This window comes from Heterodontus francisci, chromosome X (assembly GCF_036365525.1).
Source record: "Heterodontus francisci isolate sHetFra1 chromosome X, sHetFra1.hap1, whole genome shotgun sequence".
Lineage (NCBI taxonomy): Eukaryota > Metazoa > Chordata > Chondrichthyes > Heterodontiformes > Heterodontidae > Heterodontus > Heterodontus francisci.
This window is the reverse complement of record NC_090421.1, coordinates 15,741,260-15,759,814: the sequence shown is the minus strand read 5'-3', so window position 1 is coordinate 15,759,814 and position 18,555 is coordinate 15,741,260. Positions and strand designations below refer to the sequence as shown.

At 51.7% G+C, this 18,555-nt stretch overlaps 2 protein-coding genes across 2 annotated transcripts in view; one reads left to right on the top strand and one right to left on the bottom strand.

Annotated features, from left to right (window-relative positions):
* The window catches only part of hat1 (histone acetyltransferase 1), a 232,113-nt gene that overhangs the window by 34,327 nt on the left and 179,231 nt on the right, over positions 1 to 18,555 (top strand). The gene's annotated exons all lie outside the window — the stretch shown is intronic.
* smarcc2 (SWI/SNF related, matrix associated, actin dependent regulator of chromatin, subfamily c, member 2) overlaps positions 1 to 18,555 on the bottom strand; it is a 164,474-nt gene that overhangs the window by 10,968 nt on the left and 134,951 nt on the right. Inside the window, exons 21-23 of the mRNA XM_068024936.1 lie at positions 15,747 to 15,808; positions 13,015 to 13,141; positions 2,439 to 2,605 (exon numbers count right to left, since the gene is read on the bottom strand). Of these exons, the coding sequence (XP_067881037.1) occupies positions 2,439 to 2,605; positions 13,015 to 13,141; positions 15,747 to 15,808 (356 nt within the window). The remainder of the gene's footprint in view (positions 1 to 2,438; positions 2,606 to 13,014; positions 13,142 to 15,746; positions 15,809 to 18,555) is intronic.

Below are 18,555 nucleotides of genomic sequence, written 5' to 3'. Positions count from 1 at the left end.
TGCCTGTGCTGGGACGAGGGAGCAGTACCCCAGGACATGCGCGATGCCAACATCATCACCCTCTATAAAAACAAAGGTGACCGCGGTGACTGCAACAACTACCGTGGAATCTCCCTGCTCAGCATAGTGGGGAAAGTCTTTGCTCGAGTCGCTCTGAACAGGCTCCAGAAGCTGGCCGAGCGCGTCTACCCCGAGGCACAGTGTGGCTTTCGTGCAGAGAGATCGACTATTGACATGCTGTTCTCCCTTCGTCAGATACAGGAGAAATGCCGTGAACAACAGATGCCCCTCTACATTGCTTTCATTGATCTCACCAAAGCCTTTGACCTCGTCAGCAGACGTGGTCTCTTCAGACTACTAGAAAAGATCGGATGTCCACCAAAGCTACTAAGTATCATCACCTCATTCCATGACAATATGAAAGGCACAATTCAACATGGTGGCTCCTCATCAGAGCCCTTTCCTATCCTGAGTGGTGTGAAACAGGGCTGTGTTCTCGCACCCACACTTTTTTGGGATTTTCTTCTCCCTGCTGCTTTCACATGCGTTCAAATCCTCTGAAGAAGGAATTTTCCTCCACACAAGATCAGGGGGCAGGTTGTTCAACCTTGCCCGTCTAAGAGCGAAGTCCAAAGTACGGAAAGTCCTCATCAGAGAACTCCTCTTTGCTGACGATGCTGCTTTAACATCTCACACTGAAGAATGCCTGCAGAGTCTCATCGACAGGTTTGCGTCTGCCTGCAATGAATTTGGCCTAACCATCAGCCTCAAGAAAACGAACATCATGGGGCAGGATGTCAGAAATGCTCCATCCATCAATATTGGCGACCACGCTCTGGAAGTGGTTCAAGAGTTCACCTACCTAGGCTCAACTATCACCAGTAACCTGTCTCTAGATGCAGAAATCAACAAGCGCATGGGTAAGGCTTCCACTGCTATGTCCAGACTGGCCAAGAGAGTGTGGGAAAATGGCGCACTGACACGGAACACAAAAGTCCGAGTGTATCAGGCCTGTGTCCTCAGTACCTTGCTCTACGGCAGCGAGGCCTGGACAACGTATGCCAGCCAAGAGCGACGTCTCAATTCATTCCATCTTCGCTGCCTTCGGAGAATACTTGGCATCAGGTGGCAGGACTATATCTCCAACACAGAAGTCCTTGAAGCGGCCAACACCCCCAGCTTATACACACTACTGAGTCAGCGGCGCTTGAGATGGCTTGGCCATGTGAGCCGCATGGAAGATGGCAGGATCCCCAAAGACACATTGTACAGCGAGCTCGCCACTGGTATCAGACCCACCGGCCGTCCATGTCTCCGTTATAAAGACGTCTGCAAACGCGACATGAAATCGTGTGACATTGATCACAAGTCGTGGGAGTCAGTTGCCAGCATTCGCCAGAGCTGGCGGGCAGCCATAAAGACAGGGCTAAATTGTGGCGAGTCGAAGAGACTTAGTAGTTGGCAGGAAAAAAGACAGAGGCGCAAGGGGAGAGCCTACTGTGCAACAGCCCCAACAAACAAATTTCTCTGCAGCACCTGTGGAAGAGCCTGTCACTCCAGAATTGGCCTTTATAGCCACTCCAGGCGCTGCTTCACAAACCACTGACCACCTCCAGGCGCGTATCCATTGTCTCTCGAGATAAGGAGGCCCAAAAGGAGTTCAGCCCCAGCTGGAGTACTGTGTTCAATTCTGGGCACCACACTTTAGGAAGGACATGAAGGCTTTGGAGAGGGTGCAGAAGGAGAAAAATTGCCAGGTTATGGGGAAAGATCCGGGGAGTGGTCCTAAATGGACTGGTCTTCGAAGCAGCCACTGCATATTTGCTGTGCCAAATAACCTCCTTCTGTGCTGTTCTGATGATTAGATTAGAGATACAGCACTGAAACAGGCCCTTCGGCCCACTGAGTCTGTGCCGACCATCAACCACCCATTTATACTAACCCTACACTAATCCCATATTCTTACCAAACATCCCCACCTGTCCCTATATTTCCCTACCACCTACTAGTGACAATTTATAATGGCCAATTTACCTATTAACCTGCAAGTCTTTTGGCTTGTGGGAGGAAACCGGAGCACCCGGAGAAAACCCACGCAGACACAGGGAGAACTTGCAAACTCCACACAGGCAGTACCCAGAATCGAACCCGGGTCGCTGGAGCTGTGAGGCTGCAGTGCTAACCACTGCGCCACTGTATTCTACGGTTCTATCATGAATTCAGCGTAACTACAGTATAAACTCATCATGGAAACAGTATAAATACAGTATAAAGAGATTGTGGATTCACAGATCCTCTATATTCTAGACAGACTACGAGTCATTCAGCAACCACATGAGGAACAGACTGTGGATTCAAAGTCTAACGTTAACACTTAAGTTTAATTTGTATCAGAACCATGTGCCGCTGATCAATCAGTTTTCCTATCTGATGCTTACCTTTGCTTTGACTGCAGCTGCAGCCAGTGCAGCTGCTGCTGCTGTTGACAAATTCCCTTCACCAATATCCCTCTCCAGTTTAGTTTTCTTATCTGTTTCTGACTCTCCATCCTTCTTTGCTCCATCCTCCTGGAATTCTTTATTTTCTTTCTCCCTCTCTGTGTCTGCTGGAATTAACCACAAAAGGAAGAGGATTACTAAACATTGGGAATTCTTTTGATGCACCCCTGTATTCTTGTTGCAATTCTTCTGCTTTCAGTTTATCTCCTTTTTCCTCTCATGTCCATGAGACCACCTCTTGCTCCCTTGACCCCATTCCCACTAAAGTGCTTCCCTTCCTCGCCCCCATGCCAGCTGACATCGCAAATGGTTCCCTCACCTCAGGTATTTCCGACTCAATGTCAAAACCATTGTTATCTTATCCCTTCTCAAGAAAAACCCTTTCCTCCTGTCCTTGCAAACCACTGTCCTATCTCCCTTTCCTCTCCAATGCTCCTGAAGTGTCATTGCCTCGCAAATCCATGCCCATCTTTCCTGCAACTCCCATTTTTGAATCTCTCCCACTCGAAACAGCCCTAACCAAAGTCACAAGTGACAGCCTATGTGACTGTGATAAACTATCCCTCCTCGACCTTCTCAACCTCTCTGCAGTCTTTGACACAATTGCCCCAAGTGTCCTCTACCATTGCCTCTGCTCAGTTATCCAGCTGGGCGGGACTGTACGCACCTGGTTCCATTCTTATCTGTTCAGTCATAGCCAGAGTATCTCCAGCAATGGCTTGTCTTCTCACTCCAGCAGTGTTACCCCTTCAGTCCTGCAAGAATCCATTACTGGCCCCCTCCCATTTCTTATCTACATGCTGGCCCTTGGCGACATCATCCGCAGACACAGGGTCAGCTTCCGTATGTACACTGATGATACCCAACTCTTTCGCGCCACCACCTCTCTCAAACAAAAGCACAATGCTGCAGATTCTGGAAATCTAAAACAAAGACAGAAAACACTAGACATACTCAGGTCTGGCAACATGGGTGGAGACAGAAACTGAGTTAATGTTTCCGACTGATGACCTTTCATCCAGCATTTTCTGTTTTTATTTCCCTTGAAATCTCCTCTGTTTCTGTGCTGACAGACTGTCCGACATCCAGTCTTCAATCAACCACAATTTCCTCCAGTTAAACATCGCAAAGACTGAAATCGTGTAACTTGATAGTCTTCTGCCCATGTCACAAACTCTGTATTGCCAGTGATTCCATCCCCCTCTCTGGCCACTGGCTCAGGCTCAACCAGACTCCTCATAATCTTGGCATTCTATTTGACCCTGAGCTGAGTTTCCATCTCCACATCCTCTCTCCATAACAGAGACCACCTACTTCCACCTCTGTAACATCCCCCACCTCCACCCCTGCCTCAGCTCATCTGCTGCTGAAACCCTCATCCATGCCACTGTCATCTCCAGACTTGACTATTCCAATGCTCTCCGGGCTCCCAACTTCTATCCTACATGAACTTTAGCTCATCCAAAACTTTGCTGTCTGCATCCTAACTCATACCAAGTCACATTCATCCATCCATCACTCCTGTGCTTGCTGACTTACATTGGCTCCTGGTACCCTAATGCATCAAATTTACAAATCTCACCCTACTGTGTAAATCTCTTCATGGCCTTGCCCCTATCTCTGAAACCCTCTCTCAGCCCTACATCGCCACCCCCCACAAGTTTATGTTCTTCTGACTCTGTCCTTTTGTATATTCCCCACTTGCCCAACCATCGATGGCTATGTCTCCAGCTGTCTAGGCCCTAAACTCTGCAATTCCTTCACAAAAGCCCTCCACCTCCCTCTCCTTCTTTAAGGCCCTCCCTAAAACCCATCTCTTTGACCAAGATTTTAGTCAGCTGTCCTAGTATCTCCTAACTTGTCTTGGTGTCCATTTTATCTAATAACCTCTATTGTGGGATAGGAGCTGCTAACTTCTTTCACTGTGAATTGCATTCATTCTTCACCTAAGAACAAGACAGAAATTCTAGTGACCACTTTGTGATGTCTTCCTACGTTAAAGATGCTTTATAAATAGAAGATTTTGTTGTTGTTGGCTTAATTACCATAATATCCAATCTCATTACTCTCTTAATTACCCTCAGATATCACAACTCTTAACTTTTAGTTACCCTCAGAAACTCAATCTCATTACTGTTTCAATGACCCAGACACCCAAATTCATGACTGTATTAATTAGATTGAGATACCAAATCTAATTACTGTCTTATTTGACCTCAGATACCCATTACTGACTTAATCACATGAAGCCCAAACTCATTACTCTCAGTTACCTTCAGAATCCCAATCACATTACTGACTTAACTATCATGAGAACCCAAACTCATTGCCATCTTAATTTGCCTGAAAGCAGTCTCATTACCAACACATTTTGTGAGGTATCCAGTAACATTTCTGTCAGGGCTGATAGCATGGGTTAGATATAGGGTAGAGCTCCCTCTACACTGTCCCATCAAACACTCCCAGGACAGGTACAGTACGGGGTTAGATACGGAGTAAAGCTCCATCTACACTGTCCCCATCAAACACTCCCAGGACAGGTACAGCACTGGAAATGGGGCCTGAGGAATAAAGGCCCCCTCGACATAAAAAATATATAAAGGGGGCCTGAGGAATAAAGGCCCCCTCGACGTAAAAAATATATAAAAGGGGCCTGGGGTATAAAGGTCACCTTAAAAAAAAAACTGGGATTGGCTGCTCTCTGATTTGGGAGCCTGAGTGCATCAACGAGGTGCAGCTGACTGTGGCTGTGTGCACAGGTTGGAGGCTGTGTGACTGCTGCAAGAGGGAGATTCAAACTGAAACAAAAGTTTGTTCCAAATTTCAACAAAGGAAGGAAGGCAGAGAACTGGAAGCTCTTTTGTGAGTTTGTTTTATCCTGAAGTCTTTTTCATTGATTGTTGGGGGTGGGGAAAGAAGAGACCTGAAGACCTTGGGTGGGGCTGTATTGTTCAATAGGGAGCTCCTGTGTTTAACATCTTTGGATAGGGAGCTCCCTCCCCACCTACTAAGCCTGGGACAGCTGGAGCTGCCCAGGTGAAGAGACTTCTCTTCTCTTTTCTCTTATCTGAACATCGAAGGAGGCGTGTGCCTTGGCAGCTCACAGCTGACCCAGGTGAAGACATCACCCCACCCTCCCAACTGGAAGACCAGCGACAAGACTTCTTTAAAATACCAACAAAGACTGATTCCTCCGGGCCTTCCTCTCCCTCAGCCTCTTCCCCTGTGCTACATCCTTTTAAATGTTGCTTTTTTGATTTATTGTATTTGCTCTTTTTTTCTCTCAGCAAAGTGCCTGTAACTCTTCTACCCCATGACTTCTCAGTCCTCTCCGGTGGCGGGGCCCTTCTATGCTGCAGCAGCTGCTCCTGTGGCCCCGTCACCATTTAAAATCTTATCAAAGCATGGGGTGAAGAGTTACACCCATCCTAATATGACAATTGAGGCTTGTGTTAAGGCAATGGCCGTGGTTGTCGGCCCCTCGGCCATTGTTGCAGCCTCAAAGATGTATGGGAAGGCTGTGTTCTTCCTGAAGACCGAGCGGGCTGTGTCCCTCGCCCTAAGTACGGGGCTCACAGTGGGTGGGATTTTCCTGCCAGTTGACCCTCTGGGGGCCACTGCACATCGGGTAACCTTGTCGAACGTCCCACCCTTCATTCCTGATGAGCTCCTCCTCCCCCACCTGCACCATCTGGGGGAGGTGAGGTCAGGGATCACCCCAGTCCCGCTCGGTCTTCGGGAGCACAGCCTCCGACATGTGTACTCCTTCCGCCGCCAGCTATTCATGCAACTGGCGCGGGAAGAGGTCTTGGAGGGCCACTTCGGTATAGAGTTTCAGGGGACGGCCTACCGCGTCTTCTGGACCTCGGATGGGGCGCGGTGCCACGTCTGCAAGGGGGTGGGGCATGTTCGTAAGAACTACCCCAACCTCCCGGCCGCCAGCTCCACCTCGGCGGCCCAGAGTGGTTCCACAGCACCTCCTCCCACTCCCCCCACACATCCAATAGACGCCGCTCAGTCGGTTCCGGAGGCTGTGGTTTTCACAGCCTCCGGCGGGGAGGGGAGCGTCCGTCCGAGCAGAATGAAGACGCGGGGAAAAAAGAAACATCATGAGGCGCGTCCCCTGGACACTTTGACTCAACCCGAGCCTGAGCTCAGCCCAAAGCCCATTCCCATGGAATCCACCTGTCCCAGGGCTGGGCTCAGGCCCAGGGTGGCTAAAAAGGAAAAAAAGGGTGCGGAGGCCTCTGATGACACGGAGGTCTCTGAGCCTCCGCGCCCTAGTGGGGGAAAAAGAGGAGAAGGCACCCCTCCACAGAAATAACACAGGGCCCTGAGGTGCAGGACCCATCTGTTGGAGGGGAGCTGCCTCCTGTTTCGGGTCCTCAGGTTCCCCCTACCGCCACCGACAAGACTGCAAAGTCCGGGCAGGAGCTCCCTATTCCTCAGGATGGAGGGGAGGGGAAGGCCCCGGTACATGAGGCCCCTCCTGAAGGAGTAAGTGGGGCCCTGCTTGTGGGGGAGCCTGGGGACGCCGCCCATTCCGCCACTGCTACTGGGTCGGGTGCCCTGAATGAAGGGGAGGGCGACGCCCCAGAGGGTGAGCCCTCCCAGCCGGTGTCCACCACCAACCAGGAGACACCCGACCTGGTGAAAACTGAGAATGCTGCCCCATCTGCTGGACCTGTGGGTGCTGGCAGAGCGGGAGATGGCCTCCTCTCTCCGCCTCCGGTCTCGGCTCCGGCTGGATTTCCGGAGTCGGGATCTTATGTCTCCCCTGGCCCACTCATTGGCCTGGGGACGGAGGTGGAGGGGGGTCCTGGGCTGCTGGCGCCCACAGGCTCCAGTTTTACAATAGAACCCAGAGAGGACTCCTCCGCCATCGATCCTGGGGGTGGGATCGTGACCGAGGCGGGACCAGCTGGCGCGGCCGGGACGTCCGCCCCACAGTGTGTGGTGGATGTGTCGGCCGCTGGCGGTGACAACCCGGAGGAGGATGGGGATTCGCTGTGGGGCACGGAGGATGATCTTGATTCCATCGCCAGTGAGGTGGTGGAGTCCCTCGTGCCTCCCACCGAATCTCCTCTCATCCCCACGGCGGAACTCCGGGATTTCCTCGCGGTTTGCAGGGGCTGCCGCAATAAAGTTCAGCTGGCCCTCGACCGCTGGTCAAATCTGGCGCTGATCATCCAGTCCATCCGTGCTGCCCTGAAGATAACGGGCAAGCGCGCGGGCGTGAAACTGGTTGAGAGGCGCCAGTTTAATGTGTTCCTCAATGGGTTGCTGGGGGAGTGGAAGGCCAGGTGCACTTCCACTCCCTCCTCACAGTGAGCTGTTGGTGACGGGTTTTAAGTACCTTTGACATGAAGATAACCATAGCCAGCCTCAACATCAATGGCAGCAGGGGGTCTCACCGCAGATTTCACAATCTCTCAGTCCTCAGGGAAGGGAGATACGCGGTGAGCTTTCTGCAGGAAACCCACACCGTTCCGGGAGACGAAGTCACCTGGCTCCTGGAGTGGCAGGGTGGGGTCTACATGAGTCACCTCACCCCTATTTCTAGTGGGGTGGCTATCTTGTTGGCCCCGACTTTTCAGCCGGAGATCTTGGGGGTCAAGGAGCTAGTGCCGGGCCGCTTGCTCCACCTTGCCATTCGCCTGAGTAGCGTGCCGCTCCACTTTGTGAACGTGTACGCGCCCAGGCCCGGCGCGTTGCAAGCGCGCTTCTTTGAAGAAGTGTCCGCTCTCGAGCTCCATCGATAGCGGCGAGTGCATCATCCTCGGGGGGGATTTTAACTGCACCCTCGAGGTGGGGGATCGCTCCGGTCCCCAGCGCGGCCAAGCGTCGGAGAAGTTGAGGGGACTGATCAGCTCCCTTAACTTGGTGGACGTCTGGCGGAATCTCCATCCCGACTCCAGCGCCTTCACGTGGAGGTCTGGAGGAGGGGGGTCGCGAATCGACCGCCTCTACATTTCGCAGGCGTACGTCTCCCGCGTCTCGGCCTCCATGCGGCTGGTGCCGTGCTCGGACCGCCACCTGGTGTGGGCGGAGTTCACTCCGCTCCGCACGTGGGCGGGGTCCGCGTACTGGCACTTAAACAACCGGCTGCTGGAGGACGAGCGATTTCGGGACTCGTTCTGTCGATTCTGGGCCGACTGGAGAAGGAAGCAGGGGGGCTTCCCCTCCTTGAGGCTATGGTGGGATGTGGGCAAGACTCACATCCGCGTCTTCTGTCAGGAGTACGCGAAGGGGTCGACCAAGAGGCGGGAAGCCGAGATCGGGCGCCTTGAGAGGGAGGTGCTCGACTTGGAGTCCCGCCTTGGTCATGCCGTCGTGGACCCGGCCCTGTGGCAGGCGTACAGAGAAGAAGGGCGCGCTGAGGGACCTGCAGCTCATAGGGTCCCGAGGCGCGTACGTGAGGTCGCGGATCCAGATCCTGGAAGATTTGGACCGCGCCTCATCCTTCTTCTACTCGCTGGAAAAATGGCGGGGGGTCCGTAAGCAGCTCATCGAGCTGCTGGCCGACGACGGATTCTCCATCACGGATCCGGAGGGAATGGGCCTCCTGGTCCGTACTTATTACAGTGCGTTGTTCTCTCCGGATCCGTCCAGCAAGGATGCGCGCAGAGTTTTGTGGGAGGACCTGCCGCAGGTCAGCCCGGAGGGCGCCGAAGGATTGGAGGCTCCGCTCACGTTGGCGGAGCTGACTGGCGCCCTCCACCAGCTCCCAAGGGGCAAATCCCCAGGGCTGGATGGGTTGACCGTGGAGTTCCTCGGGGCGTTCTGGGACGTCCTGGGGGCCGATTACGCGCGGGTCCTGGGGGAAAGCCTGGCGACCGGGGAGATGCCCCTCTCGTGGCGCAGGGCGGTCATCGTCCTGCTGCCGAAGAGGGGCGATCTCCGCCTGCTTAAAAACTGGCGTCCGGTCTCCCTCCTCAGCACGGATTATAAGATCTTTGCCCAGGCTATGTCTACCCGCCTGGGCTCCGTGCTGGCCCACATGATCCACCCCGACCAGTCCTACACGGTCCCGGGCCGGTCCATCCAGGACAACATCCACCTGGTCCGGGACCTGATCCATCTTTCCCAGAGGACTGGTCAGTCGGTCGCCTTTCTCTCCCTCGATCAGGAGAGGGCGTTCGACAGGGTGGATCACGATTACCTTTTCGGGACTCTGCGCGCTTTTATACGCCGGCGCCCCTTCGCTTTGGGAGAGGAATGCGTCAGGGATGCCCCATGTCCGGCCAATTGTATACCATCTGCGTGGAGCCCTTCCTGTGCCTGCTTCGCAGGAGGTTGACGGGATTGGCTCTGCACGAGCCGGCCATGCGGGTCGTCCTCTCGGCTTCCGCCGACGACGTGCTCCTCGCAATCACAGATCCCGTTGACTTGCGGAGGATGCGCGACTGCCAGCAGAACTTTTCTGCCGCGTCCTCCGCGAGGATCAATTGGGAGAAATGTTCTGGACTCCTGGTTGGTCAGTGGCGGGTGGACTCCCTGCCGGAGGAGATGACACCTTTTGCGTGGAGCACCACGCACCTCCTCTATCTGGGAGTCCACCTTAGCCCCGCTGAGGAAGCCTGGCCGGCAAACTGGCAGGAGTTGGAGGCGAAAGTCACCGCTCGGCTGGGGCGCTGGACAGGACTGCTCCGAGTGCTTTCCTACAGGGGCCGAGCGTTGGTCATGAACCAACTGGTGGCCTCCATGCTGTGGTACCGGTTGGTCACTTTGGCCCCGCCCCCTGTATTTGCCACCAAGATCCAGAAGAAACTAGTCGATTTCTTCTGGGGCAAGAGGAAACACTGGGTCTCTGCCACGGTCCTGAGTCTCCCGATTGAGGAGGGCGGTCAGTCGCTGGTGTGCGTCCGCACCCAGGCTGCGACTCTCCGCCTTCGGACCCTGCAGAGATACTTGTACGTTGAGCGTCCTCCCAGATGGTGTGCGCTGGCGACGTATTTTTTCCGCCAGTGTCACTGCCTTCAAGACGACACGCAGCTCCCAGTGGAGTCCGTTAGCCGCGCCTCTCTGAGGGAGTTGCCTGTCTTTTACCGGGATCTATTCAGAGTCTGGAACATGGTCGCCTCCAGTCAGGGCGATCCCCCGCCGGTGGAGGAGAGCGCCTCGGCTGTCCGGGCGGCCGACTCCGGGGACGGTCCGGCGGGCGGAGGAGTAGCCGAAACCCCCGGGACGCCCCTCACTGCGGGTGGCAAGGGGGCTCGGGAGTGCAGAGCGATCCCGGCCGAGCTGACTCCCGCTCGGCCGGAACTGCTCATCGGACCCAGGCCCCGAAACCCTCCTCGGGAGCCGGTCCCGCACAACCCGAGCCGCCTCTTGGAAATGCCCTCCGTGCCATTCCAATCGGCGCGGAGGGGTTTCCTGTACGGGCTGCTCCTGCACACTCTCCACTTCCTCGCCCTCGTCAGCCGGCCGGACACGCCCTGGCGGTCCGCGTTGCCATCTGGCGGCGAGGGGAATCCCCGATGGAGGTCTCTCTATGCGGGAGTCTTCTCCCTTTACATCGGGGACCTGGGATGGAGGGTGCTGCACAGAGCAGTCCCGTGCAATAGACTTTTATGTAGGTTCACGGACTCCCAGGCCGCCTGTACTTTCTGCGGCCTGGACGAGTCCGTGTTCCACGTTTATACGGAGTGTGCGAGGTTGCAGCCCCTCTGAGTATCTGAAGGGGCTGCTCCTCAAATTCTGGCTGCACTTCAGTCCCACGCTCCTGATCTTTGGGCACCCGGTGCGGAGGGGCTTGGGCCGGGAGGAGGATCTCCTCGTCTGTCTGCTCCTGGGCCTGGCCAAGGTGGCAATTCACAGGTCCAGGTTGCGGGCCGTCGGGGGGTCCGTCCTCCCCGATTGCCTGCCCCTCTTCCGCGGTTACGTTCGCGCCCGGGTGTCCCTGGAGAAGGAGCATGCGGTGTCCGCCGGTACGCTTGAGGCCTTCCGCGACCGGTTGGCACCGCAGGGACTGGAGTGCATCGTTGACGCCGAGAATGGCATTTTAATTTGAGTTTTTTGTTTATTTATCTGGTTTTAAAAAAAAAGAAAAAAAAAAAAACAGGGTTAGATAGAGTAAAGCTCCCTCTGCACTATCCCCATCAAACACTCCCTGGACAGGTACAGCACGGGTTTTGGCTGCTTTCTGATTGGGAAGCCTGATTGCAGCAAGAAAAAAAAAGGTTAGATGCAGAGTAAATCTGCTTGAAATTCCCTCAACAATCCACTTTAACTTCAGTCTCCGAGGGGGATGCCTACTGCTCAGGTTTATCTTGCACAAGATCCTATACTTCTCTTTGAAATATTTACAGCTATTTATTGTTTGGAGATTCAAAAAGTGCACAGCAGTACTTAGGAGCAGCAGGTTTCACTTGCTAGCATTGGAGTTGTGCGATACTAGTTTACGATTTGCCTGGATGAGTGCAGCTCCAACAACACTCAAGAAGCTCGACACCATCTAAGACAAAGCAGCCCACCTGATTGGCACCCCATCCACCACTGACGCACAGTGCCAGCAGTATGTATCAACTACAAGATGCACTGCCGCAACTCACCAAGCTTCCATCAAAAGCATTTTCCAAATCCGTGAACTCTACCCCTAGAAGGACAAGGACAGCAGACCCATGAGAACACCACCACCTGCAAGTTCCCCTCCAAGTCACACACCATCCTGACTTGGAAATATATCGCCGTTCCTTCACTGTTGCTGGGTCAAAATCCTGGAACTCCTTTCGTAACAGCACTGTGGGTGTACCTACACCACATGGACTGCAGCGGTTCAAGACGGCAGCTCACCACCACCTTCTCAAGGGCAATTAGGGATGGGCAATAAATGCTGACCTGGCCAGTGACGTCCGCATCCCATGAATGAATAAAAAAAAACCAGTGGTTGGGGTGTGAGGGGAGACCCCTAAGAAAGACAGACTTGCATTTCTGTGGTGCCTTTCACAATCTCAGGACATCCCAAAATGCTTCAAAGCCAATAAAGTACTTTTGAAGTGCAGTCACTGTTGTACTGTAGGAAAACGTGGCAGTCAATATATGCACAGCAAGAACCCACAAACAGCAATGAAATAAATGATTTAATTTTTTTTTTAAAGTGATTATGGTTAAAGGATAAACATTGGGAGAACTCCCCTGCTCTTCTTTGAATTGTGTCATGGGGTCTTTGCATCTACCCAAATGGGGAGACAGTGGCTCGGTTTAACGTCTCATCTAAAAGACTTCAGTACTGTCCTGAAGATGATGTGATCAAATCCTGGAATGTGGTTTCTGCCACAACCTTCTAAACTCAGAGGCAAGTTTGTAACACAGAGCCAAGGCAGACAACAGGTGAGCGAGAGACAACTCACATTGTTCTTATATACTTCACAGGGAGAGACCAAAATACTGGTTTTAAGCCCATTTGGCAATAGGTGGCTGTTAAATAATAATAATAAAGAATATAAAGGCTGCATGTGTTCAAGTGTTGCTTTCCCTACGGATCAGTACGGACTCAACGACTTATTGAACCTACCGACTTCTACCTCAGCCTTTTCATTTTCTTTCTCTGGTTCACATTCTTTTCCTTTGTCTTCCTCTTTTTTGGAAGAGTCAGACTGTTTCTCCTTATTTTCGTCTTCCACTGTAACTTCCTTGTTCTCCTAGGAACAAACCAGCAACATGAAAAGCAGATTACGGAACAAGTTACAGGCAAAGTGGGGGAAAACATAATAGATTCCTCTGCTGATATCTGAGGGTGCAGGAACAGTAGCATGATATATGTCAGTATAAACGACTTGGAAGTTGTAATTTCTTAAAATGTGAATTCAGGTCGGATTATAAAGCAAGAAACACAATTCTACTGACATTCTCATTACAGAAACAGTAAAAAGGCTTGTTTTTCTGGGGGGAGGGGAAGGAAGAGAATGAATGTGGAATTTCATTTTTTGGATCACATTTGTTGTTGCTCTCCATTTTCTCCCCTCTATCCTGGGATGCTCCGGTAGCAGGAAATTCCATGGAACAGAATATTTGACCATGGGGCATCACGGCCAAGCCTGATCCTGTCCCCACCTGATATCTATCCACACTTCCACTTGTAGAGAGATGCAGAGTGAGAACGGCAGAGACACGATGGGCCAAGTGGCCTCTTTCTGTGCCGTGAACTTGCTATGATTCCAAGTCTGGCTGATTTCCCACACACCCAACCAGGAACAGCAAGGCCAATTGCAGTCCATCAACAGCGCAACACTGACTAACGAGTGATTTGAGTACTTTTTGGGCTGTATGGCTCAGGGCCACACCAGGCAATGTATTTCCCCACTGAAGCAGCAGGAAGAGTTGTGATAATGCAGAATTTTTAGGAAGTACAAATTCTTCTCCACTGCTTCAGTGAAGGAGTTTGCTGCTTTGGCCATGTCCAGCACTAGGAAGAATGATAACAAATCAGAGCAGACAAAAAAGGTTGGAAGTTCCCTCTCTCAAACGCCTGCAGGCTGAAGTGGAAACAGCTCAGATTGGAATCTAGGTCCTGATAGGTAAGAGTTCTCGGCAATAAACTACCTAAGCGTTTATTACCAATTTGTATTCTTAGGCAATGGTTGGCTGCTGTGCAGAATTAGCTGTGTTAAGGATTACCGATTTCAGATTGGGGAATTAAACATTTTTTTTTGAAATTCAATCATGGGATGTGGGCGTCGCTGGCCAGGCCAGCATTTATTGCCCATCCCTAATTGCCCTTGAGAAGGTGGTGGTGAGCTGCCTTCTTGAACCGCTGCAGTCCATGTGAGGTAGGTAAACCCACAGTGCTGTTAGGAAGGGAGTTCCAGGATTTTGACCCAGCAACAGTGAAGGAACGGCGATATAGTTCCAAGTCAGGATGGTGTGTGACTTGGAGGGGAACTTGCAGGTGGTGATGTTCCCATGCATTTGCTGCTCTTGTCCTTCTAGTTGGTAGAGGTCGGGGGTTTGGAAGGTGCTGTCCAAGGAGCCTTGGTGCGTTGCTGCAGTGCATCTTGTAGATGGTACACACTGCTGCTACTGTGTGTCGGTGGTGGAGGGAGTGAATGTTTGTGGATGGGGTGCAAATCAAGCGGGCTGCTTTGTCCTGGATGGTGTCGAGCTTCTTGAGTGTTGTTGGAGCTGCACCCATCCAGGCAAGTGGAGTGTATTCCATCACACTCCTGACTTGTGCCTTGTCGAGGTTTGGCTGAGTCTCCTGCGAGCAGCGGTGCTGTCCAGAGATGGAGCAGCGGACCGAGAGGTAGCGCTGAATAACCAAGGCAGAAGCAGTAAGGAGCACTTGGGGGACAGATCATTGCATACCCGGGGAACAAAGACAGATAGCAGCCAGCTGCATTGCACACTGCCAGCGAGCTGAGACTTTTTTAAAAAAACATTAATAGATTCGAAAGGTTTTTAAATATATATTTCATTGAAAAGAATTACCGAAAGGAATTCCGACAGACTTTGGGGAGTCAAGAGGGGAGTTACTCGCCACAGGATTCCTAGCCTCTGACCTGCTCTTGTAGCCACGGTATTTATATGGCTACTCCAGTTCAGTTTCTGGTCAATGGTAACCCCTAGGATGTTGATAGTGGGGGATTCAGTGATGGCAATGCCAAAGAATGTCAAGGGGAGATGGTTAGATTCTCAAGCAGCGAGAACTTTTCGATGCAAGGAACCGATCCTGTATTATTATATCTGGCCATTTGGGATTTGATGAGGACACCTGGAGCAATGAGTGCAATATAACTATTTCCTACCAGGTTCATTCTACAGCTTGGGAAGCACAAAGAGCAATGGTAAAATCAGTGCCCTGAGGCAAAAAAGCGCAAATGACTCCAACAGTGCTAGGAGGAAAAGGAGCAGAACGGAGGGAAGAGGTGGTCTAGGGAAGGAGGAGGTTGGAGGACGGCGGGCAGAGGAGGAGGATGGAGGGAGGAGGAGGAAGAGGTCGGAGGATGGAGGAGGAGGTTGGATAATGGAGCAAGAGGTCGGAGGGAGGAGGAGGTGGGGAAGAGGAGATGGGGAGGAGGAGGTGGGGAAGAGGAGATGGGGAGGCATAGGAGGAGGTGGGAAGGATGAGGAGGACGTGGGAAGGAGGGGGAGGAGGAGGAAGTCAGGAGCCGGTGGTTAAGAGGAGGAGGTGGTTGGGAGGAGGAGGTCAGGGTGAGGAGGAGGAGGTGGTTGGGGGAAGGAACACGGCAGCAGGAGAGAAAACAGAGCTCTTGTAAAGAGCACGACAGCAGCCAAGAGCAGCTTTACCTTTGTTTCTTTTTTATCTTCTGCTGGTTGGGCATCTGACTTCATTTCATCACCGCCCTCCTCTAAGAAACAGGAAGGAAAACATTATCATTTCACATAACCTTAGACAGTCTAAATCGCAATATTAGCTGCTTAAGATTACTAGAAATCTCTTAAACTTGGTATAAAGCTCAGTAGCACGTAGCATTCATCTCTACAAAGCTACCTGTAATATTTCTTCCAGTGGACAGGGATACAATTCTTAGTTGATAGAAATATTTCATACGTGAAGATAAATGTCTCAGACATACCACCTACTTCTCTCAATATAGTGTGGAAAATGAGGAACCAACTTGAGTGTGTAACATCACAATGCATCCTGGGTGGGTATTACTTCAATAGAGGCAACTACTGCACAAGGTATTGCATCTTTGAAGTTAGAATGCAACATCCTCAATACCGAAGAAGGGTCACTGACCTGAAGCGTTAACTCTGCTTCTCTTTTCACAGATGCTGCCAGACCTGTTGAGTGGTTCCAGCATTTCTTGTTTTTATCCTCAATACTGCACTGGAGTGTCAGCAAAGATTATGGGCTGGATTTTGAGCTGGAGGCAGGGCTCCCAGCACGGGCCGAAAAGGTGGGCGGAACTTAGAGAGAAAGACTTTAAAGGGATAGGGATGCTGCCTCTAAGAGCTGCTGGCCAATCAGTGGGCCGGCAGCTCAGCAGCATCGACAGCGCCACCAGGAACAGTGACCATTGCTGGTACTGCAGAGGCTTCGGACCCAGGCCCAGCAGTGGAACCCCAAAGAAGAGGTAGGCGAGGCGGGGTCGCTGAGGCCAGTCCAGAAGGCCTCAGCATGGGGGTGCTGGGGGATGGTCTTGCAGTCCAGGGGGAGGGGGTCCCTGGGGGGGGTAAAGTTGTTCCTGGTGGGTTCCTCTGTGGGCCACAAATTGCCCACGAAGGAGAGACCCCACCCCCCCCTCGCAAGCCCAGAGGGAGGGCACCTCATGTTACAAGGTGTCCTCCCTTCATGGCGGAGGCCCTACCCACTCCACCGCTGGTAAGATCCCAGCATCAGCAGGAAGAGGCCGATAATTGGCCTCTGGCCGGGAAGGCCGTCATCAGCTTACTTGCCCCCGGGAAGATCACTGGGTGATAGGAAGGCAATAGGACCTCTGCCCCGCCTCCCCCATCACCACCCATAGCGATACTCTGTGTCCCCACCAACTCATGTGACCACACAAAATCCAGCCTTGTGTGTTCAAGTGCTGGAGTGGGACTTGAACACACCATTGTCCAACTCAGAGGCGAGAATTATACTATTGAGCCATGGCTGACGAGCAGACATGTGCCTTTACCTGGGCTAACTAGCAGCAAATGGAGTTCCATATGGACAAATGTATATTCTAAGCAAAAATAGGAGGGCACATATATATACCCTATGGGTGTGATAGAACTGGCCAAGGAGGAAGGTGAAAAAGATCCAAGGTGATCAGTTGATTTACGGCTCACCACAGCCTAACAGTGAGAGAGGTCAGCACACAAAGGGATGAGGATGCTGGGTTACATCACTAAATCAATTAAATTCAATCTGCAGAGGCTACGCTGAGGGTTGTACAATGCCATGGTTTGGCTGAACATACAGTATTGGGAACAGGTCTGGCTAGTGCATCTAAGGAGACACGATTCAGACCCTAGAAGCAGTTCAGTGAGCAACAAGGCTGATCATCATGTGCTCTTCAACCTCAAAAAGAAAGATGTCTCAGAAGGGACCTTATTGAAGTGCGTAAGATATTTCATGGGATAGTAAAAGTAAACTGGGAATAATGCTTTTAAAGCATGTGGTCAGAGTATGTAGGGTAGGGACAGGACAGGCCTGGGAGTATTTCCTTACTCAGAGGGTAACAACTGGAACAGGCTTACTGGGAAGGGAGGGTGAGGCCTGGAACAATCAGACTAGTATTGTAGGAGTATGAGATCAGATGGGCTGCATGGCCTTCTTCATCTGGACCAGTCTTGTGATGCCATTCAGCAGTAAATTATTCGAAAGCCATGGCAGAATCTAAACTAGATGAGAATTTAGAGTAATTTATCCTTGAACATCAAGGATCAAAATTTGCATTGGACATGAAAATGCACTTCAATGGGTTTGAGCCTTCTTTGATGAGTCTAAGACCAAAATGGGCCTGATAGTCCAAGGGTTATATATAACCTGTTAATTATTGATCAAGCAGTTAGAACAGTGCTCACTACTGTGTAAAATATTCAGTGAACAGCAAGAGAAGGTATGTGAGGAGTGTAGGCATAGGCTAAGGAAAAGTGGAATGGTAGTTGTAGAGCTGAGACGGGCAGATGCATACCAAGAAAGGGATTAGGTCTCTCGACTGCTTCTCCAGTGGTATGTTCTCGGTCCAACAAGGAGGCATTGCTGGATCTGGTGCTGGGGAATAAGGTGGGCCAAGTGGACCAAGTGTCTGTAAGAGAACACTTGGGTAAGAGTGATCATTGTATCATAAGTAATGGAGAAGGGCAAGGAACAATCTAACGTGAACTTCTAAATTGGAAGAGGGCTAACTTCGGGATGAGAGGGGATCTAGCAGTGTAAAATGGAATCAAAGATTACAGGAAAAACTGTAATGGAACAATGGGTGATCTTTAAGGAGGAGATGTTTCAGGTACAGGCTAGGTACAATCCAACAAGAGCGAAAGGTAAGGGAAACCAAAGCCAGGGCTCCTTGGATGACAAGGGAGATAGAGAATATGACGAAACAAACCAAAAAGAGGGTGTATGATGCAAGTCAGGTGAATTCTTCAAGTGAGAACCAGG